The sequence below is a fragment of the Urocampus carinirostris genome, chromosome 11, assembly GCF_059441175.1.
Source record: "Urocampus carinirostris isolate Australia breed hairy pipefish chromosome 11, RoL_Ucar_1.0, whole genome shotgun sequence".
In the NCBI taxonomy this organism is placed as follows: Eukaryota; Metazoa; Chordata; class Actinopteri; order Syngnathiformes; family Syngnathidae; genus Urocampus; species Urocampus carinirostris.
The window spans coordinates 11,545,584-11,570,226 of record NC_142359.1 but is presented as its reverse complement, the minus strand read 5'-3'; the positions used below and the strand labels follow the sequence as shown (position 1 = coordinate 11,570,226).

The 24,643-nt window shown below is 40.5% G+C and overlaps 1 protein-coding gene across 8 annotated transcripts in view; it reads right to left on the bottom strand.

Moving 5' to 3' along the window:
* Positions 1-24,643, bottom strand: part of LOC148356406 (ELKS/Rab6-interacting/CAST family member 1-like) — a 179,019-nt gene that overhangs the window by 59,447 nt on the left and 94,929 nt on the right. For 4 of the 8 annotated variants that reach the window (XM_088347183.1, XM_088347185.1, XM_088347184.1 and 1 more), the window contains 4 exons: positions 21,966-22,101; positions 18,387-18,518; positions 11,448-11,492; positions 11,025-11,185 (listed from right to left, as the gene is read on the bottom strand). In XM_088347183.1, the coding sequence (XP_088203309.1) occupies positions 11,025-11,185; positions 11,448-11,492; positions 18,387-18,518; positions 21,966-22,101 (474 nt within the window). The remainder of the gene's footprint in view (positions 1-11,024; positions 11,186-11,447; positions 11,493-18,386; positions 18,519-21,965; positions 22,102-24,643) is intronic. The other 4 variants (XM_088347186.1, XM_088347187.1, XM_088347190.1 and 1 more) reach the window with 1 other exon arrangement.

Here is a 24,643-nt window from a genome sequence, read left to right as displayed (position 1 = left end):
TCAGTGGCATGAAAGAGGTCTAAATTTAGTGGAAGCTAGAGCTCTTGTTGGTGATAGGAATGAGTGAAGAAGTGTTGTGAAAGGATATTGGGATGTTTGGACGTGTTTTAGGGGTTGGGCAGGTCACCTGTATGATACGGCAGGGGTAAACCAGTGAAAGCTGTCAGGCCCTGCTGTTGAACAGAGGAGTGTGTTGCGTCACCCTGACCCGAGTGACATGGCCGCTTTCTTGTGTCCCGTTTCATCTGGAGGGATGAAAGCATGACCAACTTGGGTGCCGAGGTGCTTCCCTTGTTTGGGTGTTTGGGCATTTGGGTTGGCCATGGTCCATACATTTTGTGTGGGATTTTTTTTTTGCTACTTTTTCCATTTTTTATTTTCTTTGTTTTTTGTATGTATTTGTCTTGCTGTCGGTCACCCCTCTCGAGGGATATGACCAGGGTGGGTAGGTGGGTAGGTAGGTAGGTAGGTAGGTAGAGATAGATAGATAGATAGATAGATAGATAGATAGATAGATAGAGTGAAATAACATTTAGCGACAACAACAAAAAACAAAAAAAAAACAAAGTCACAAAATATAAGTTTTCAATTGTGCGCGCTCATTTAGGGTACCAGAGACTAATGTTAGAGAATGGAAAAACAGAAAGTTGTCCTGAAAGATATCAAAAGGAACAACTCTTGTGCATCTGATGCTGAATCGGACTTTGAATAAAAACATTCAAAAGTTTATTATAGAATCCTATTTCGGGACTGAATAGGACACCACAAACCATACATGCTTTTTACTCTTTACGCGACTTCTGTAACGCGTTACTAATAAAATTCTGTAATTCAACTTTCATTACCACATGGGAGTGTTACTGCGTTACTTATCGTATGCAGATAATGAATAGTGATGTTCTCTGACTGCTGAATAAGTCTGCATTACTCATACGGTCACGTACATCCCTTAAACCACGAGCAACATCCTTGGAATTAGAATTAGGATTCTCATTATTATCATTGACATCAATGTTGTGATTCATTATATGCAACAAGACTAGACATGACACTCTAGGGTAAAACATGTAATAACAGTATTTTTGTAGTATTTCCGTAGTAGTATTTCTTTAGTTGTTACGTAATATTTCTGTAGTATTATTTCAGTTATTGTATTATTGTAGTTATTCTATTTTTTTTTCCTTTTTGGGTGTAATAGATATTATTATTGATGGACTAAAAGTAGTCTGTATAGCACTTTGAGAGTCCTTGTGATTAAGGACTAATACAAATAAACATGACTTTGGCACCAACTGCCTCGGATTCTGATTGGCTCCCTGTCCCTATTTAAACCCACTCCTTTCTGTCACCTGTTGTCAGTCCGTCTGCAAACCTCAGTTAACACTCGGCAAGCCTTTTTCGACCCTGACTCCCACCTGTTTTTTGCTCCCGTCTGTCCCCCGTTTTTGATCCTGACCACGTCTGCTCTCCCGTCCAGGCTTTTGACCTCTCTTACTCTCCTAACCTGGCTTACGACTCATTTCTGACCCTGACAACGTTTTTGCTCTCCTGTCCCGCCTACTGACCCGTTTTTTTCCGTTACCAACACCGCCATCGCTCGCCACGGAAGTTCCACTTCCACGTTCAGAGCGACCTGCTTCCTGCGCCTAGCGATCACCGGATTGTGGGCGCAACTCTTTCCCTTTCTTCCAATAAAACATGGGAGAAACGCAACGCGATTGGGTCCTGTCTCCGTTCTGGTCATGACAATGACTTGACTAGACTGTCGCCAGGCATTGTAGAGTCCAGAAATACAGTAGTGGTGGAATAATTCATTTTCTGGTACTGTAAGTGCAATACAATGCAGCTGCAGTACAGGAAAAGGTAAGGGTTAAAATCCAAAATCAAATCCTTTGGTTACGCTGGAGTTCTCCAAACTCGATTTGCCCGTCTCTTCTAAGTGTGAGTTGTACAAATCACCCAAAAAGCACCGAAAAACCCCCCGAAGAAGGTTGGAGGCGCCACACTTTGCGCTTGCGAGTATCAAAGTGCGGCTCCTTTTAGCTGCACTAAGCTCCCGACAAGCTCGCAACACACAAGAATCGTTTCTGCGCCGCCTCCGTTTGGCACTCTGCTATAATCTCATTGCTGTCTGAGGGGATCAAAGCACTTGTCTTGCAGCCATATTATGAACATGTATGTACGTTTAGTAAACAGTCATGTTGTCTTGTCCGTTTATGCACGCACATTGGCCGCTAGCCTTATTTGCACAGGCGACATGCTTGCCACGTTGTTAGCGTAATTGCTACACGTAGAGTCTGCAAAAAACGGCGTCAATTATAATGCAAAAACAGAGCCCCCTCGCTACTTTTGCGCTGGATCACTGCTTTGTGGATTTTGAATGTAATTGTCATTGATATCAACGTATCGTGCATTGTGTTCTGCAGACAGCACATAGCTGTCACGGGGGCACCTTAGGGAGCACTTTGTATGTTGGTAAGGGTGATTTCATGCGTAACTGTGATAGGCTGGTGAATGCTGTCATTAAAACAGCGGGGCAGGCGTTCAAGTCAATGTGTTCACACCCCAAAACAAACTTGCAAAGCATGGCTACAGCTGAGCAAGTGTTTTAGCAGCTCACGACATTGAAAGGAAATTCATCAACAAAATCCGAGTCTGAGGAAAGTCAGAGGAGCCCAAAGAAATGGGGATCAGGAGTATGTGCTAGGTGGATTTTATCGGGTCCGGGAGGTGACTGAAGCGGCGTCGGGAGCGAGGTCTACTGCTGCAGCTAGGCTAACAACTAAGCCAGCCCAGCGGAGCCTGTACCTGAAAAACGCCAGATCCATTACCCATGAAACGGACGACCTCGAGCTATAACTCGTAGGAAACTGCTACATCAGTGATGGTTGTATTTTAATCATTGCGGAGACCTAGCTGAAGTCAAGGTCACCCTATGCTACCTATTACCTATACTTAAGAGGCGCATAGGCAGGCAGGAACAAGGCATGAGAAGAACACGGGGGTGGACTGAGGAAGGACGGAGGAGGAAAGGGACCAGGGACAGTGCGGAGCGAGAGGAAGTGGAGAATGAGCGTCTGAGGGGAGATAAATTGCTTTTACGGTGTTATCCTTGAGACATCAACATTCACCGGGAGAGTGAGAAAGCAGGAGGAATTCCAGCATAAGGACGGCTCTACTCGAAAATGTGCCTGGTATTTACCTTTGTGTTTATTCTATTATTTTATCAATGTGTTGAACAATTTGATAAAAATTCTATCAATTTCATTTTGATGCCTGTCATCCAAAACACATCATTTTAAAAAAACATTACATTACATTTTATGAATAGAAATAGGTGAGTACTGATATAAGGTTTTGGTATCTGACAATTACCAGAACATATTTCAAAGTACAGTAATCCCTTATTGTACTGTGGTGTACTTAGCGGATTTTCATTGAAGAGCAGATAAGCCTGACCTGAAAAGAGCTGGGACCACCATTTCCAATGTTACTGTAGGTAATCCACTAAGACGTCATGGTTTGAAATCATGCATGGCACGAAAGGTTCCCCTGCTTGAACCAGCACATGTCACAGCCCGTCTTAAGTTTGCATGTGACCATTTGGATGATACAGAGGAGTCAGGTGAGAAAGTTTTGTGGTCAGATGAGACAAAAATAGAACTTTTTGGTCGCAATTCCACTAAGCATGTTTGGGGGAAGAAGAATGAAGAGTACAATCCGAAGAACACCATCCCCACTGTGAAGCATTGGAGTGCTATTATCATGCTTTGGGATTTTTTTCTGCACATGGGACTGGACGAGTGCACTGCATTTAAGAGAGGATGACTGGGGCTGTGTATTGTGAGATTTTGGGGAACAACTATCTTGCCTCAGTCAGAGCATTGAAGAAGGGTCGTGGCCGGGTCTTTCAACACGACAACGACCGAATCACAGAGCCAGGAAAACCAAGGAGTGGCTCCGTAAGAAGCATATCAAGGTTTTAGCATGGCCCGGCCAGTCTCCAGACCTAAACCCAATTGAAAATCTTTGAAAGGAGCTCAAACTCCGTGTTCCTCAGCGACAACCCAGAAACCTGACTGATCTAAAGAAGATACGTGTGGAGGAGTGGGTCAAGATCCCTCCTGCAGTGTGTGCAAACCTGGTGAAAGACTACAGGAAACCTTTGACCTCTGTAATGGCAAACAAAGGCTACTGTACCAAATGTTAACACTCATTTTCTCAGGTGTTCAAATACTTATTTTCAGCTTTGTCACAAAAATAAATCGTTAAAAAACATGCATTGTTATTTCTAGATTTTTCTTTTTAGTTTATCTCTCTCACAGTGGATATACACTTACGATGAAAATTTCAGACACCTCCATGATTTTTAAGTGGGACAAATAGCAGCGTGTTCGAATACTTTCTTTCTTCACTGTAGCTGTGAAGTAATAAATAAGTAAACCTGGCTCGCGACAAAACTTTTCTATGTTGGCAGAGACGACTTTCAAAAACAGTATGTTGTAAAGAGGAAAACATGGTTTTAAAAATAGCACATCGCCATGCCTAAAAACAACTCAATTATCACATTTTATTTGCCTGTGGCAGCATACAAAACACTTTTGCCAAACCACAAAGAATAAGATTGAAAGCCATGCTGCCCAAGAAAATTCTCAAGTATGCCTTCAATTCTCTCCAACATAATAAATCATATTTTTTAACGTTATAATCACCATACCAATCTTGCAAATAAACCTAAATTGACATCTCGCTGGTTTTTATGCTTCGGAATGTTTGCCTGGGCTAACAACTCCGTTTATCAGCGCTCATAAAAATGTAAGCGCGCATTTAATGGCAAAAACAATGAACTATAAATTATACGGTGCGCGGGAGTGTTGAACACTACGACATGCTTATTCAGTAATCGCTGTTTTTTCCCCTGGTGTTGCATTCCAAAAAGGTCCCGCAATAGTCAAAACCTTTGACATGTAAACCTTTATTATTTTAAATTAAATTCTGTATTATACATTGAAACCCAATCACAAAGTTTACAAGCTCAATCGTTTGTTTAATAAATAAAAGTACTGCATTTCATAAACGCTATTTTCTTTTACCAAACAATTATGTACTGTCAAATTATGATTTTTCAAATATTCTTGCTGCTTTATTGATAAAAAACACGACCAAATTTGCTTCAGATGGTATTTTGTCGCCCACATGTGGACATAATTGTAAAACATTTTTAATTTATTTTTTCATTTATTTTTTTCAAATAATTTCTGTACTGGTAAAATATAATTTTGAAAATAATCTTGTAACTATATTACGCAATTGATTGGTTATCTGAAATAAGTTTGGTTGACCGACTTGGGAACTTGCGCTAAAAAGCAGCTTTCTATGGAAACCTAATTGAAAACTAAATTACGCACTTGTGTTATTGGTGTGACGATATGTTATAATAACATTTTTGCCAGTTTGGGCATATTAGAATTAATTAAATACGAATTCTGGACGTTTCAAAACTCTTAATAATTTGTCGCCATCATGTGGACGTTATTGGGAAAACAAAAATGTACTCTAAAAATATTTTATCTTCATTTAGCAAAAGACACTTATGACTCGCGAGCCATGTAATCCTCTTGTTGTGTTTTTATATGGCTCAAGAGATAAAATGGAAACTTTTCAATTATTTGATGTGATTTTTCATGCAGAGCCGATTGTCAAAAGTGCAAAGTCGAGACAATACTGCTCCAAGGGCTCAGTCCAGTATATGTAGGACACCATTTTAACTACGGATGACAGTCAAGGTGTCACACCAATAGACCCCGTTTTGGTTGTAATTCTCTAAAACATCCTTTATATGGAAACTCATTAAACAATCTATATTTATGATTGAGACATTTTAGGTCAAGTCATGTTTATTTGTATAGCCCTTAATCACAACTATGATGAAAAGCCACACAACAAACCTCAATTATCCAAAAGCTCTAGCAAACCACCAAGAGCAATTTGATTGGGTAAACAGTAGGAATGGGCGGAGCTGTACACCACTCACTCATCTCGCCCAGGGTCGTCTGCACAGAATGTAATTACGTTGGTATCCTCGTTTGCAGTATTTTTGGACATTTTCACAAAAGAACTTTGCTTGCACCCTGTTTGAAACTGTTATTTAAGAAAAATGAGACTCAACTCTCTTAAGCAGCTGCAAGAGGAGACATATTTTAAGTGGTATATTTATATTGATATGGGACAGAGGCTCTTGTATTATTATTAAAGTCATAGATTTGATTAAATCACCAAATGACACACCATGAAATAAAATGTGCTAAAGAATTAGCTTTTGTTTGGAGAGCACCTTTGACGGTTTTGTTATATTTTGTCTTAAAATATATGGTGTGGCTCGCTCTCAAAAAACTGGGGGGCTTTTATGGCTCTTTGGGTCAAAAAGGTTCCCGACTCCTGCTTTAGCATGTGGACATTTTCAACTTTGCGGGTTATAAAAAGCCTATTCCTCCGCCTTTTCTTGACATGGTGGCTTTTAAAGAAATTAAACATTGAAAAATATTTGCATGTAGGTTATTCATGCTGTTTCATGTACGTGTACAACTTATATCGTAACGTTATTGACGCACAGGCAGACACAGGCAGAAAAGAAGGCAGAACACAATGCACGATGGAAATTTGCAAAGTTTTGAAACCGAGAAAAGTAAACAGAGATACAGTGAGGGCTTAATAATTGAAAAAAAATATTTACAGTGAGTCTTAAAGCGTGACGGATGAACCGAAGGAGCGGCAGAGACGGTGATGGTTGTCATATTATTTGGAGCGCACGTTTTCTTTGGCTAGGCAAAGTTATCATTGGACAGCTGTCTTTGTCCTCTACACTTTCCTTCATTCCATGGCGGCCAAGAAACACTTTAATGCTCGTTTTCTTTCCTTTTACTATCCCCGCGATGTTCGTCCCACTTCCCCTTACTCGGGGATCTACGACGCGCTCGTTGATGACTTCTTGGATGAGTGCAGTCGGGAGGAAAAGGAGACAGCATGTCACAAATGCATTACCTGGCTGTGTGTGTGTATTTAATATATTCTAAGCCAGTCCTCAAACCCACTGAAAGCTGTACTATCAAATATCCTGTCTTCGAGAGACGTTAAACTTTATACCAGTGTTAAATCGGGCAACAAATCAGACATCAAGACCTCAAAGAGTTATAGCCGCCTTTGCTGGAGCGGAGCTTTTCATGAGTGTTACAGGGATGAACGCGCTGGCACAATGTTGTGCGCCATAAAGGATTTTATGCAAAATACTGTGAATACAGGGACTATATATATATGGGCACCACCAGACTGTACTTGCCCAGGACACAACACAGAAAATGGAGCCTCTATGAGTGGTAAAGGGATCCATATATTGTATGTTTGTGCTATACTATACTGGGTTCGTACACATTTTTCATGGACAAATTCAAGCATGTGCATTTATCAAGACATGATTCAGAGATTTTGAGTAAATCGTAAATATATTTGTTTTTGAGAGAAATCTCTTCTCATGTAGTAAATTGGAGCTTCCATTTTCCATTCTAGTTGTTGGTGTGGATCAAAAAAAGAATTGACCTCTTTTCCTTATAAACCTCTCTTTTTTATTTCATATTTGAGGTTGGACGAATTACAAACATCTTACAATTAAAAAAAAAACAAGTAAAAAGAGATAGTACAGAAAGAAAAAAAAAATCAAGGTTTTTATCTCGTGAAAATGTTGATTGTATATTTAGACTCCCTTTACAGTTTTCATAATTAACTCACTGTCAAATACTGCTATCAGTCATTATTAAATGTTCTTCTTGCTTAAGGGGATTTTTTATTTAAAGGGACAGTGTGTATACTGTAGTTTAGCGCTCCCTAGTGGTAAAAAAAAACTTCATTCATTATACAAAATAAAATAGATTTGAATAATTAGCAAAAAATACATGAACTATCAAATGAACATGCATTTTATTTAAAATACAGGGCGAGAAACTAACATTCATTCCTCATAACATGGACCTCAACCTAAAGGGAGCGGACATAATCGGTAGCCATCTAGCTGCCACGGGTACACAAAAGCCTTAAAAAGGCCGAGCAAAAAATGAGAAGAAAAATTGTGCATTGTGGTCATTTTCAGTCTCCATCGTTTACTTTTCCTTGTGATATTTAGCACTTGTTTTTGGTTAAACACCAGAATACAGCATCATCTAGTGGTCACATAATACACTCTGTCTCTTTAATAACATTTCTATTCATCAATATTTCGCACCTGTATGCTGTAAAAGCATTCAAAGCAGAGTGGCAATATGTGCAAGACCTTATTAAAAGTTTATCATTTCCAGCACTTTTCTTATTTCAACAAGCATGTTATTCTATTCGCCGTTAATTTTTAATGTGTTTCAGCATTTAGCATTAAATGTTCATCAGGATACGCACTAGAGGCGCCGTTAAAAGAGAGTTTGGTTATTAACGTCTGGCGGGAATAAAGCATGATTATGTGACTTTGTGTTTGTCACATAAACAGTGATTTGGAGGCTTCAAGCTCTAAGTCTACTTTTTTAAGATGCCACAGTAAAAATGGGGGTCTTGAACACTGGCTGATCCCAAATTATTAAACATGAAAATATGAGAAAATAGTACATGTTTTTTTGGAATAAAATCCAGATATGTTTTATCAGTATATCCAATGTATAATTATTTTCAAGATGATACATTTTAAAGACAGCTTGTCTTATCTTTGTCATCCTGATCCGTGACATCATCGGAGGAGCACAAGCACCCTAAAAAGCCAGTCACCATATTGCTTTTTGTGTTAGTCTAAGAGTTTATGAGTGTTTTAAGCAACATTTTGTTTTTTTTTTTGTGATAAATGCCTGTGTGCGGTGTAGCAGGTGGATGCACGGTATTACAAAGAGCGAGCAGTCTAAAAGACGCTAACTGGGTTCAAAACACACAAAGAGCTGCCAACGGGGGGGCTAACCAGGCCAGATCAACAAAAGGCAAACGCAGCCTGGTCTAAAACACAAGACCCGCTGACCAAAAAACATGTGGTGAGCACCCAGGCACTCGGTAACCAACAATAAAGAGCAGCTATGGCTATAAACGCAAATGTCAAGACCAGAACGGAAACAGGACCCACTCGCGTAACGTTTTTTCACAGTTTTATTGGGAAGAAGGGAAAGGATTGCACACACGATCCAGACATCGCTGGTCGCGGGGAGCAGGCTGCTCAGACGCAGAAGTGGTATTTCCGTGGCGAGCGATGGCGGGAACGGAAAAAAACGGGTCAGTAGCCGGGATGGAAGAGCAAAAACGTGATCGGGATCGGAAATAGGTCTAAAGCTAGGAGAGTAGAGTAGACGTGGTAAAGATCAAACAGATCGTAGCGGGAGACAAAACAGGAGCAAAACACAGGATAGGCGAAAACGGGCTTGCAGTGTAAAAACAGAGATTCGCAGACGGACCGACGAATCCGTCAACAAGCTGCAGCTGGCGCCACACAAGCAGGGCCATTTAGGCGCCATGGCAGCCGTGACACACGGGCGGGGCCAATTGGGTGCCATGGCAACCGTGACAGCAAAGCCGGAGTAAACCGAGGGTTTATCGCCAGGCGAGCTCCTAAACTACCACTATGGGCAGCTAACGAGCGTCAACTGAGAGCAAACAAATCAAAAAAGCTCAACTCGGAGCTAGCCGGACAAAATGACACCAACCATGACCCATGTGACAAAAAATCCAAACAAAAATCCACAATCGCCTACTTCCAAGCAGAAATGAGCAGTATGCAATCACTGTTCAGTAAAACTGCGGTGTGTTTCAGAGCTGGCCTCACACGTGTTGATGGGATTCGCCATTTTGAAAGTACTGTGTCCGTTTTAATGATGTACCAGCTCTACCACAAAAAGCCAAATGGGAAAACTCCAGTTGTTAGTCGAGGAAGGTCAACCTTGTCCTCAGAATGGGCACGTCACTTCAGGCCTCTTCAGTTTGTTTACTCACGACTGTTGCCATCCATCTCACCAATTCAGTTGTAAAATTCACAGATAACACTACAGTGAATCAATGAGACCCAATACAGAGAATATATATACCAGTTCTCACAGTGGTGTCCAGCAAACCACCTGGTGATAAACACTGATAAGAACAAGGAAGTCATCATGGACTTCAGAAAGTCCAGAAAGAATGTCCACACCCCCCTCCTCCTGGATAGAGATGTGGCAGAGCGGGTGGACAACAACATTAAGTTTTGGGCCTCCACATCATATAAGACCAGACCTGGTCAACCAACACTTGGTGCCTGGTGAAGAAGACCCAGCAAAGAATGTTCTTCTTCAAGAAACCTAAACAGGCCTGTCTTTCCCCTCCGCTGCTCCCTAACCTTTAAAGAGCCACAATTGAGAGCATCATCTGCCTCAACGTGACTGTTTGGTATGACAGCTGCACGGCACAGGAGAGGAAACAACTGGCAGGGGTGATTAGCACTGCACGGGGCAATGTGGGGCGCCCACTTCCTGAGTTGAAAACCATATAAGCGGACTCAGTCGAAAGGAAAGAAAAACCTTTTGCCATGGATCCAAGCCACATGGGCCACAGACTGTTCTCACTTCTTTCATCAGGAAAAGCGCTAGAGGAATCCTACATGTTCTTGAATCAGAAATGTTCCGTGCCTAGTAGAAAAAAAAATGTTTGGAATACCTTTAAGCTCAAGTATTGTTCCAGCCCATCTAAATCCCCAGCGGTGTAAGTACATCAGACGGCTGGACTCTTCTTCCATTAATGTTGCATTAAAAGGCAACCCGGGTGGATGACTGTGCATGTAATCAATCACGTGAAGAGCTCCCAAGTTCTACATGCTTACTGCATTAATAGCCTTCTACTTAACTCTGCGGCTTTAAGGGGCTGAGAGAAGATAAGGCAAGGAGGTCGAGATGAGGAACTGATGAGGTGCCGAGTGAGAAAAACCCCAAGGAAAGTGCAGGGGGTAATTGGCAGAAGCCCCAGTCTTGAATTCAAATTCTTACTTCATCTCCAGAACCTCCTCCAGATGCTTCCGGCGCTCAGCCCGCAGGGCAGTCAAGTGACCTTCCTTCTCGGCCAGTGAAAGCTGAGTGGATGACAGCTTGGCTTTCATCACCTCCAGTTCTTGTTTCACCTTTTCCATAGCAACCAGAAGATCCTCCACCTGACACACAGAAACGTACATTATATGCGTACTCTGCAATCTGGGGTTTTCCAGAGACATTGTTTGGGAATGCTAGTTAGTATACAACAAGTGTGGAAGATGGATGCTGCCATATGTAAACATAAATGTATGAATAAATAAATGCCTACGTATAAATGCCATATAAATAAATTAACAGAAATACCAACATAAATGCAATTTACAGTTCTAACTAAAAAACATACTCATAAAAAACAAATTAACAGTGATTCCACATCATTACCTTTGACCACCTAAAGCCAGTTGCGCTGAGCTCGATATGAGAGAGCTGCGTGAAGAGAGAAAAAAGAGGCCCAAAAGGGAAAAAAACAGACGGAACAAGTGGAGGAAAAAGACGGAAAACAGGATCCAACAAAAAGAGAAAGGAAAAGCGGTAAGGAGAGGAGAAGATAGAAATGTTTAAAGTCATTCAGAATGAAAGAACTGAGAATGTAAGAGAACCTTCCGAACGCCTTGTGATATATGTTTCCCATTACTAAGAGTATTCAAAATGTATAGAGGAGTCCATTACAGGGTTTGTAACGGGTGCTTGAAATCTTTAAAAATGCTTGATAATTAATGTTGTGTTTTCAAAGAATAAAAAATGCTTTGATTTTGGCTGAAAATGGTTGTGAATGCTTAAAATTGTTATTATGTGTCTCAATAAGTCTGCTTAAAAATGACGCTGACACTGTTCTCTTATGTCTTTGCTTTGCCACCGCATTTACTTTTACCCTCTTGATTAAGGACAGTAGGTATTATTTTTGTATGGCATTGTCCTATGAAGCGACAAAGCTCCTCTAGGGTCACACCTAACCGGACAGGTGCATGCTACGCCTAAACAAGGCACTATGAAATGTGTATTAGTTCAAGAATTATGTATACGTTATGGAGAATTATTATGGGCCTTGCAAAATATTAAGGTGGTGAATTGTAAGAGGAAGAACTTCCTGCAATTGAAAGAGAAAAGCTACATATTACCGGTACATAATTTTTACCCAACATCCGATAGGGAGAGATTTGTCTCAAAAATATTTACACACAGATTGTTCAGATCCACATATATTGTTGATTTATTCAAGTTCTAAAAATTATATATCTTAAAAAATGCACACTTAAGATTAAATATCACATATCTCAATCATAGCTACATTTGTAGCAATGCAAAACAAACAAATAACACCAGATTTCTTCTTTAAATGGAACTGGAGAAATCCAAAATTGTCTTTGAAAGTCCTCAAAAAGTGCTTGAATTTGAAAAAGCTGAACAAACCCTGGCATGGAAATATTTCACAAATATTAAACAGTAAACTACTTCATTTGAAACGACCTTGACAGAAGTCGTCAAGAACAACAGCAAGAGAGAGCAGATTCGAATTGTGTATATGGTCGTACTTTCAAGAATGAAAGGTGGACAATCCCAGCTGGAAAAAGGAGGAATGGTGGAACAGAATGCTGACAAAAAATGCGAAATGTGACCGATGGGGTGTGTGATGCACTAACCACCAAGCCACAGTCTTACACAATTCTATGATGACCATTAATACATAGTCTTGTTCAGATTTTCAAGATGTTTGGCTGTGGTTACAAGCCAAAACTGATGCCCACATTATTAACATGAATCCATTATCTGCACTGCTTATCCTTAGTAGGGTTACGGGGGTGCTGGAGCCCATCCCAGCTATCTTTGGGCAGTGGTCAGGGGACACCCTGAACTAGTTGCCAGCCAGTCCCAGGGCACACAGGGACAGACTCACTCGCTCATTCACACCTAAGGACAATTTGTATCAACCAATTAACCTGACATGCATGTTTTTGGAATGTGGGAAGACACCGCAGTTCCCAGAGGAAACCCACGCAAGCACGGGGAGAACATGCAAACTCCACACAGGAAGGTTCGATCTTATGACCTCAGAACTGTTCCGCACATGCGCTGACCACTTCGCTGCCGTGCTGCCTCATAATCAACATGTATGTAGATAAGGATGCACAATATTTTTTGTTCCACTCTACCTGATAAAAATCCTGCTTCGTTACTTCGGAATGTTATACAAGTGAATGGCACACATGCCTTGGCGAAGCTGTACATTTTATCTATAATTATTTATAACTCTTTCTTCCACTCAGTCGCTTTACTTCCACATCCTCTCACATTTAGTGACCCTATAACTAGGGTTTGCGAGACCTTTCGGTCTCCCGCCCACCTTTCTTTGCCTTGCTGTCTCTTAGGGAGTAGAGATAGAGAGGAGAGGATCCCCAGTCCCCACGATCCGTCCACTTGAGTTGCCTCTTACGACACGCAGCGGACCAAGGTGGGAGAATTCTCACACCTCCCAGTGGGAGAGGGCCCCTCACCACAAGACCTTTGTTGGTGATAAGAATGAGCGGAGAGGTGTTGTGAAAGGATAGAGGGATGTTTGGACGCGTTCTAAAGGATGGGCAGGGCACCTCTATGATGCGGCAGGGGTAAACCAGTGAAAACTGGTTGAACTGCTGTTGAACAGAGGAGCGTGTGGTGTGTTTTTTGCTACTTTTTCCCTTTTTTCTTTTCTTTGTTTTGCGTTTGTCTTGCTGTCGGTCACCCCTCTCGAGGGATATGACCAGGGTGGATAGATAGAATATTTTTAAGTAGATATAAACATTATGATGCATAGAGGGAAAGCTACACTGGAGATCTGGGTAAAATGCCACCTTCACTGCTCAACAGTTTAATGAAATTTTGTTGCATTGATACCCTGCTACTAGCAGACTTGTTCCACCACAAAAACCTCTATTTGGCCAAAAAAGCACTGATCAAAATTAGAGAATACTTCAAGTGCTGAGGAGCACGTTGTGTGGACAGATAAAAACTGGTCCAGAATTCAAATTTCATTTATTTGGGTCTGATGGGAAGAATTATGTTCTGCGACAAATTGGAGAATGAGTAAAACCAAAGTTTGTAAAAAAGTCGGGGAAATTTTGAGGAGAAAGTGTCATGGTTTGGGGCATGTTTTCTGCAGCAGGAATTAGGCCTATTGTACATGACAAGGCACCCAAAGTCCAGGATAGTCAAAGGAACTGTGGCATGATTCAAGAGCGCCGGCACCACTAATTACAGAGTCCACTTTTACTTTACTTTTTTGTTTTGTTTTATGGCGATACTTTATAAATAAATAAAAGAAAACGGAAGACTCCAAGAAAACCAATGCATGAATTTTGTTTGCACTTGTTGGCTAAACTTCTGTTAAACTGAATTAGAAGTGGTTGTGCAACACAAAAAGTCACGTAAGTAATATAATTTAGTCGTCAACACAGCCGGTGTCTAGCCAGACTGGCAGTTTGGCTTGCAACCGCAGTAGAGCCAACATCATTCTAAAGAACTTCTGTCACCCCGGCCACCACCTCTTTGACCTGCTGCCCTCTGGAAGGCGAACAAGTTCCTTAAAACAAGAAGAGACAGTTTCTTCCCCAGGGCCATCACCACCCTAAACAAGTGCAAAACATAGTAAAAACTATATACCTTGCCTGTTCTATTGAAAAAAAAAATGGGTATTCAACTGATGTTGGAATTATGTGACTTCTAAATGTTATTGCACTATTGCTCTGATGCAGTTACAACTTAGGCCACTCACCAAGCACTATAAGCACTTTGTATAAATACTTTTTATCTATTCATCCTGACATTCTTTTTATCTTAATTTACTTTTTTGAAGTCTTTATCACATTTTTATTTGAGAGTTATATGTCTAATCTTGTAAACAATGTTCACAATGTTGTTATTAAAGACAATAAAGAGAATTTGAATACTAATATACCTTTGAGTTGATTCAATAATTTAAATAAGTAAGTTAATGGACATTTATTGTGATGAATTAAAAAAAAAAAACATACCCCCATCCTTATTGGTTGATAGCAGATTTTTACTGATTATACTGACGCTCCCCTACTTACGACCATTTCGATAAAAGGTAGCTACGAACATTTTTTTCGGGGTGTCGAAAAATATCCGGACATAGCTGTAAGTTAGATTTTGTATTGCGTTGACAGTAATAGTCAATTTGTGCTCATCAAAATCCAGCTTAAATTTTCCCAGCGGTTGGGTTCTCACCCTACTTAAGAGACCTAAAAGTTCAGTTTATGAGGTTTAAGTTTGTCAAAAAACAACAAGCAAGGCACTATCATTACATACTCTGATTGTGAGTTTGGAGGCGGACTCGCCGCTGAATACGATTGTCCAAATAATCCGAATTTACCGTGACGGAGCTTGTCAGCAAAAGCGGCAAAAGCAAAACGATGACCGCTGTTTGCTTTAATGTCTGTCGACGGGGCGGCCAACATTATAAGGCACTAATAACAATAGGGTGCCGACATTTTTGCCAACAGCCACACAGTAAAGTGTTTTCTCAAGCCAGTATTTATCCTCACAGTCTACCACGTTTTTTTTTGTATTTTTTTCAAATTTTTGACAACATTGTGCAGCCTGAGGAACGTTTTACATCTCTGAGTTCTTTCATTTACAGAACTACTGAAGTATCTGTAGCACTTGCTTGAGCTAGGAGAAGTTAACTAAGCTTCAAGTTAACTAATCCTCTTTATTTTACTTAACCCCAACGTTCCTGTAAAATTGCCTGAAATCACAATCCAAGACCTACTCAAATACAAAATTTAATGCTGTTCTTGAACCATTTGGAGAACATGGATAATTTTAGTCAATTTTGAAAGGTAAAACTCTTAAGTTTTGTCCCAAACTGAAACAATCATTGCAAGTGCTACTAATATTGAGTAATATGAGTTGGAACACACAGAAATAGAAGGTTTTTATCCCCGTCGGATTTATTTATTTTCAATTAAATGCCTGCAGGTGTGTGCACCATCTTAGCTGGAAATCGGGTGAGACAATAGCTTGAAGCCTTACTTGGTACCTCGTCAAATTTGATCACAATCTGAAAAACTAAACATCACATTTTACACATTTTCAAATGGTAGGTCAAGGTGTTTCCAAAAGTAGCCGTTTGGAGACGACTAGTTTACAACACTAAAATTTCGCAAATATGTATTTTACTTTAGCCAATTTTTAGACATTGTGAAGAAGTTGTGAATGTTTGACTTCTCTTTCCAGAACTAAATAAATGATTGTGCACACTTGCGCGTAATAATGGTGTGTAATATGGATGCTGAGTTGCATTTATGCGCGTTTATTATTTGAATAAACATTGAAAAATTACATAAACATATTTTGGAAATTTCATTGGCTAGCCAATGTGTCAATCGTCATTCAATTTGGTTACAACTGGCTGAAAATATTCTGAACTCCAGGCCTGCATCGGCTAATGCGGGCTGTGGCCAAGAGTGGTATCCATCTAAGGCTCAGAGGCCTTAGATGGAATTATCAGGAATAATTCTGTTAATTTTTAAAGGGGAGATTTGGAGACAATCAACCAAATGCTTATAAAAACGCTTTCTTTACGCCAACTAAAAGGCCCTGGTCTCACCAACTCAAAATCCGATTGGTTGAAGCAAACGCTTTATTGACACTTATTTTTTGCCAAAAGGCCTTCAGAACTGATTGTGAAGGCCTTCACATAGATTTCTGACCCTGGCAAGAAGTCATGAGTGAAATATGATTGGTTAAAAACTTAAATATGAAAACATATCTGGAACCAGCGCAACTAGAGGAAGTGCAATGAAAAGAGCCACACACACAGGTGAGAATTATTTAACTAAGTATTCACGGCCAGAATATAATTTTACAGTGGGACCTCGCTACTTCGCGGTTCCACGTTCGCGGGTTCAGAGCTTCGCGGGTCTAAAAAATAATAATAAGAAAATAAAATAATATTTTTTTATTTTTTATTTTATTTTATTTATTTTTTTAAGCATTTTTGAAGGGGCGTCGCTACTTCGCAGATTTTCACTCTTCGTGGGTGGTTTTGGTCCTCATTAACCGCGATAACCGAGGGATTACTGTATATCACTAGTTTAGACGTCTTTTTAGGCCAGCAGAGAAGGCCTTGGAGTCGCTGACACCCAACGAATGGCGTTAACTGATCTTTCCAGAGGCTTCTTTCTCTTGCTAGCCATTAAACAGTGGCATACACCAGCTACCAATTCCAAAAGGACTCTCTCTTACAGCAGTTACAGGTAATCCAGCTCGCGAGGATTCACATTAACTTTAATATCCTGTCAATTGCTCAAATTCAGCTCACACAAAACAATATTTGGAACTAGACTTGTAAATTTTGCGAAATGGTATCCTAGTGTATTTTAGTACAGTTATTCCAATTCACAGCTTCTGATCTATGATACAGGGCCCTCTAGTGGCGAATTATTACACACAATCCCTCAGTAACTAGTAGGCGGAGGAGACGACTACAAGGACATCTTCTAAATGCAACCTCCTGAATAGACGCTCCAGTTTGCACAAAGCTGTTTGTGTGCTGCCTGAGAGGACAAAATGCAAGTTGTTCTCTAAATAGGGACGTTTACAAAATGAGGAGTGACTGGGCAAACACATGGCCGCACCTGAATGAGCTCAGTTGGCACTCGGGGCGAGAGTAAGGCCATTACCTAGGTTTGGCACGGCCGTTGGGCCTAAAACACATTTGTCCGTGTTTGACACTTCAAAAAAGTAAAAAATAAAAAATAAAAAATAAATCAAAGTGCGGTTAGAGGGAAGGTTGAGGGATGGGTATTTATTTCTATTTATTTTATACTTATTTATTTGATATATTGGAAGCTAGAGCTCTTGTTGGTGATAGGAAGGAGTGGAGAGGTGTTGTGAAAGGATAGTGGGATTGTGGACGCGTTCTAAAGGATGGGCTGGGCACCCGTATGATGCCGCAGGGGTAAACCAGTGAAAGCTGTCGGGCCCTGCTGGTGAACAAAAGAGTGTGTTGTGTCACCCTGACCCGAGTGACATGGCCGCTTTCTTGTGTCCCATTTCATCTGGAAGGACGAAAGCATGACCAACTTAGGTGCCGAGGTGCCTAACTTGTTTGGGTGTTTGGGCAATTGGGTTGGCCATGGTCCAAAAAATTTTGTGTGTGTTTTTTGCTTTTTTTCCCCCTTTTATTTTCTTTGTTATTGTATGTGTTTGTCTTGCTGTCGGTCACCCCTCTTGAGGGATATGACCAAGATAGATAGATAGATATTTGATATATTTTTTGTAATGCCTGTGTCTGCGTGATACGAATATAGAAAGTACCTGTTTTTCAGCGTGCGTGCGGCCTTGCTCCTCCTGGGCGAGCACCAGCTCCCTTTCCGTTGTGATCTGAACACTTTCCCTCAGGGCCTCTTCCAGCTCCTCAATGCGCTCTTCCTTAGAGCGAATGGAGTCCTGCAACAGAAGGGTAATATCGGGACAGTTATTTTAGCTAATGACAAAAAAACAAAATGTATATATTTTCCGCACTATTAGGCATACCTAATTATAAGGCACACACACAAAAAAAGTCCTTTGACATACATGTTACATATATAAGGCGCATTGGACTAAAAGGCACATGGACTGAAAAATACAGTAAGATCTACTGTATTTATTCATGTATATCCATTGCATACTTTATATACTTACGGTATATACACTGAAGAAAATAAATATTTGAACACCCTGCTATTTTACGATTTCTCTCACTTAAAAATGATGGAGGGATCTGAAATTTTCATCGTAGATGCATGTCCACTGTGAGAGAGATAAACTAAAAAGAAAAATCCAGAAATCACAATGCATGATATTTTAAATAATTTATTTGTGTGATACGGCTGTAACTCCTGTTTATCATCTAGAATTCTGACCCTGAAAGAACTGTTAGTCCGCCCATTAGAAGTCCACCGGCACTCCATGTATCATCCTGACTCAGATGAACCTGTCTGAGGTTGTGAGCTGCATAAACACTCCTGTCCACCCCAGACAATCAGTAAGACTTTAACTTGTAACATGGTGAAGACCAGAGAGCTGTCCAAAGACACCAGAGACAAGATTGTACACTCCTATAAGGCTGGAAAGGGCTACGGACCAATTGCCAAGTAGCTTGGTGAAAAAGGGTCCACTGTTGGAACAATCATTAGAAAATGGAAGAAGCTAAACATGACGGTCAATCTCAATCGGAGTGAAGCCCCATGTAAGATATCACCTCCTGGGGTCTCAATCAGCCTGGAACGAGACCACTGGAGTTGGTCAATGACCTGAAAAGAGGTGGGAGCATCGTTTCCTAGGTAACTGTAGATAATACACTAAGACGTCATGGTTTGAAATCATGCATGGCACAAAAGGTTTCCCAGCTTAAAACAGCAGATATCAAGGCCTGTCTTAACTTTGCATATGACCATTTGTATGATACAGAGGAGTCATGGGAGAAAATTTTGTGGTCAGATGAGACCAAAATAGAACTTTTTGGTCAAAATTCCACTAAGCATGTTTGGAGAAAGTAGAATGAAGAGTACAATCTGAGGAATACCATCCCTACTGTGCAGCATGGGGGTGGTAGCATCATGCTTTGGGGGTGATTTTCTGCACACCAGACAGGACGAGTGCACTGCATTGAAGAGAGCATGACTGGGGTTGTGTATTGTGAGATTTTGGGAAACAACTCCTTCCCATCAGTCAGAGCATTGAAGATGGGTCGTGGCTGGGTCTCCAACACGACAATGACCCGAATCACACAGCCAGGAAAACCAAGGAGTGGCTCCGTAAGAAGCATAACAAGGTTCTAGCATGGCCCAGCCAGTCTGAAGACCTGAACCCAATCAAATCTTTAGAGGGAGCGCAAACTCCGTGTTTCTCAGCGACAGCCCAGAAACCTGACTGATCTAGAGAAGATCTGTTTGCAGGAGTAGGCCAAGATCCCTCCTGCAGTGTGTGCAAACCTGGTGAAAGACGACAGAAAACGTTTGACCTCTGTAATAGCAAACAAAGACTACTGTACCAAATTTTTAAAATTCATCTTCTCAGGTTTTCAAATACTTATTTGCAGCTGTAACACACAAATATACCGTTGAAAAAATCATGCGTTGTGATTTACGGATTTTTCTTTTTAGTTTATCTGTCTCACAGTGGAATGCACCTACGATGGAAATGGGAGAAAATGGGAGAAATAGCAAAATAGCCGGGTGTTCAAATACGTATTTTCTTCACTGAATTAGTGCAATGATTAATCGGTCAAAAAAAACCTCGTATAATATTGCACACAAATAAATACTGAGTATATTTCCAATTGTATCCACATGTAAGGCGCATTAAGTCATAAGATGCAAATTTCTGGCCAATTTAGGGTTTTTAGGTGTCCCTTATATTCCGGAATGAATAATAACATAGGTTCAAACTCAGCTAACAATTTTTAATTCACGATTCACTTATATAATGGAGCTTTAAGTTTGTGTAGAAACTAAACATATTCAGTTAATTTATATGGCTGTTTAAGCCTGATTTTTTTAGTACGGTGCGACTCATGTATTTTCCGCACTACAGTATAAGGTATACCAGATTACAAGGCACACAGAAAAAATTGTCTCTTGTCATACAGTAGTTTTTTGAAGTGCTCGTTAGTATAGTGGAACAGTATCTCCCCTGTCAGGCGGAAGACCGGGGTTCGATTCCCCGACGGGGAGAATGGTTTCATGTTGACTATTTTTTGCATGTTGACTATTTTTTGCACTATGATGACTATTTTTGCACCAAATGCATAATTGCACAAACCCTTACGATACCAAACTGTATGTAACATCCTACATGCCGACATTTCTTGTGTAAATATTGTGTAAATTATATCTCTAACCTTATCCTCCTTGTTTTATAACCTTATCTTCTCTGTTCCTTTATCTTCTAGGCTTTTTTACCTCACTGTGAATGTGTGATACTGGAGTGTCATGCCCAATTTCGTTGTCACAATATGTTAACCCATTTTGTAACAATGACAATAAAGGTATATTCTATTCTATTCTATTCAATTCTATTCTACATATTTCATATATAAAGCGCATTGGACTATAAGCCGCATGGATTGAAAGGTACAGTAAAATCTATTTTCAATTTTAAATTTGCGCATGTGATTTTTAATCAGGTGCACCCTGTAGTCCAGAATTTACGGTACCTAGACTGACTTAATTCGACGAGTGAAAAATAAACCTTACGGTCAATATTTTACTCTTTTAGTCAAAACATTTGGTGAGGACTGCTCAGAATTGAAGCATGTGGATTGCTTATCGTTATTTGCCAGGTCCCTACAGACGTTTGTGGAATCACGCGAGTGAAAATTGACATCTGCCTCTCATAAGAGAGGCTACCGACAATTCCTGGAAAAGCGACTCTAGAGTGTCTCTCACAAAAGGTGAGCGCGAAAAGTTAAAGGGGACGAACTGTAAAAATAGATGAAAAAATTAAGGATGGCGCAGTTGCAAATCGGGACTTCAATGCAGGAGATGTTGCCCTAGGAACTGAGGCCACAATTCAAAACAAAATTCACCGCATATATATGTATATGCACGAGCGTGCACGAGTGTGTATATGTGCACGCACGGTCTTTTGCTTCTCATGTCACCTCGTTCCATGTCAATCATCCTCTCTAGATACCCGCTAGCGCGCACTCCCCGAGCTGCATTCAGTGTGTGCGTGTACACCAGAGCGTTGCCACTTTGACATTGCCCAAGGCGGCTCCCTGTCACATTTTGACACATTGCCATTGTTTTGATGCCGACAATATATTCAAGGTATAGGCCAGGGAGCGAAAAGGGGGAGAAAGTTTTTCTCCCCCCTATTAAACTTTGGCTCTTTCCTCCAGTTCCGTACCTTAATCTGCTGAGAGCTCTCGTTTAGATTGTCCTCCCTTTTCTTGGCCTCCTCCATCAGCTGGGCATTCTTGCTCTTCTCAATTTGCTCCTTGTGCTTTAGGTTGGCCACCTTTTTGGACTGATCTTTCATTTGCCTGCGTACACAAAACGCAAGATTAATACTCAATACAATCGTATTTATACTCGACCACCAAACAGAAGATCACATTTTTCCAGATGAATACATGTGCAGGTTTGTGTGTATTAGTGCGTTTTGGTTGGCCATTAGGCAACTCATTATGGAGAAACAAAAATGCCTTAAATCAAAATGAGAAAATAGGAAAAGTACACAAATACAAGAAAAATACACGCAAAAGTCAAGTTGTGTTAAATTGTATAGCCCTTAATCACAAAAAGTCTCAAAGGGCTGCTCAGATCACAGTACAACATCACCTGATCTGAAACCTACATGAGGGCAAGGGAAAACTCAAAAAAACCTCAGGATGAAGAAAATAAATGTGATATTACAATTCTGAAATTGGATACAAATGAATAGATAAATACACATACATATACACACGCACTTACGCAAACACATATGAATCTCAAATAGAAAATGTGGAAATAAATACAAACATAAAAATAGGACGACATTTCAACTTTCCTTAGGATTCTCAGCTAAATGGTATGGGTAAACTGGTTAGTTAGTTAGTGTAGTTGGTTAGAAACCTGCATCCATGACAATTAATTAAGAGTCCATTTTAATAAAATTGAAATACAGTATACCCTCAATAATTTTGGTTAATCCATTCCACACCCACCCATATTAAGTGAATTTTCATGAAGTAGCAACCTTTACACATGTATATATTACACTATGTACTGCAACATAACACAAGTAATCAGTTTACTTGTGCGCATCAATTTCCCTGATCAGCGATATTTTGATGCCATAAAGCACTCTACCCCCAAGGTGAAAATGCAACAGTTAAATCCATCCATATATAGTGTAAGTCTATGCTTCTGGCAAGTCATGTATGAACTCATATAAAGAAATATGAGCCCACTTTTGAAAGGGAGGAAAAGACAAACTCGGGTACTTTGTTGATTTTGGTGAGAGTCCTCAATGAAATCGGCCGTTATTTCATGTTAAAAGTTAAATGCGTCACTCATAATTGTCCCCCTGATTCGATTGGTTCATAACTTGACAGGTAAATGATTCATTCATTGTTTGAATACGCTTCCAGACAACAAACAACAGTTCTGTGGTTGGTTTCATTTGTAAGGCGAGACTTGGAAATATGTCTGCAAAGTACATAGTTTTCCGTGGAATCGATCAAAAAATGTTAAATGCACCGAGGACGCGAATGTGGAACCACAAAAGGCAAGGGAATATTATCAATGGTTACATTACCACTTGTTTTGCCGATTATATATCATTTTTACAGTGAAATTGAGTTATATGAGTCATTGTTATTGCCACATTTTCAGAAAACTGGCACAGCGGCTGAGGTCATGGGATCGAATCCAGCTACCAGCCTTCCTGTGCAGAGTTTGCATGTTCTCCCCCTGCTTTTGTGGGATCCCTTCGGGCTCTCAGGTTTCCTCCCACGTCCCAAAAAACATGCATGTATGGTTAATTGGCCGATCCACATTGTCCCTAGGTGTGAATGAGTGAGTTGTTTGTCTCCGTGTGCCCTGCGACTGGCTGGCAATCAGTTCAGGGTGTCCCCTGCCCACTGCCTGGGATCGGCTCCTGCACCCCTGCGACCCTAGTAAGCATAAGCGGTCCAGATAATGGATGGATGGGTCTGTAGGGTTTCTCAGCTTATAACAAAATCACGGGATAAAAGATAAGAAACACAAACATTCTGCAAGTGACTGCCTGTGAGTGCTGTGTGGTACCTGAGCTTGAGCTGTGCAGATATTAATGTGTCACTGCTATCATAGAATCCTCACTTGTCAGGAAGCCAGAGGACTTCCAGTGATGGGAAGTCAACAGAATCACTCTAAGGCTTCTAGTTCACCTTTCCTTAGTTGTTTGAGTTACAAATAACTGAATTTACTTTTCTCATTCCCGGCAGCTTGAACAAAAAGAAAGCCAACCAACTCAATGTGATATGCAGCACGTTTTGGCGCATGTCCGCAGGCACGTTTTTAGTATATTTTGGAATTTCTTTTCAAGCCCTGTGTGAGTTTAACAGGTCATAAACAGGCAGGAATGTTCCTATTGGAGGACATCCAGATAGTGGCGAGCATCTAGCTTTAAATGTTCCAAAATCCTCCCCACTCTCCCCTACTTCCTTCATGCAACATTTACTGCATGTACACGAGAGTGTGCGTATGGAGTTTTTTTTTTCATCTTGATTTTCATCCGGCTAATCACTTGTTTTTGCTTGCATCTTGTTTGCTGCTTGCAGATCACAAGCTCTCACGCATTCGATGGCAATTCCACTCTTGATGCCCCAAACCTAATTCCCCCTTGCTGCTGACTGAAGCTCTTTAGATCGACTAGCATAGATCTACTCGGCTAACAATTGCTATATATTTTCTTTAACGCAAAACCTGACAATTGGTTTCCGCAGGAGAAGACTAAACACTGGGGCTGGACAAGTGAGGTATAGACAATGGAGGCAGGTGAGGCTGTGCCAAGGAAAGTCAATTCAAGTTTAACTGTGAACTAAGCTACTGTAAATA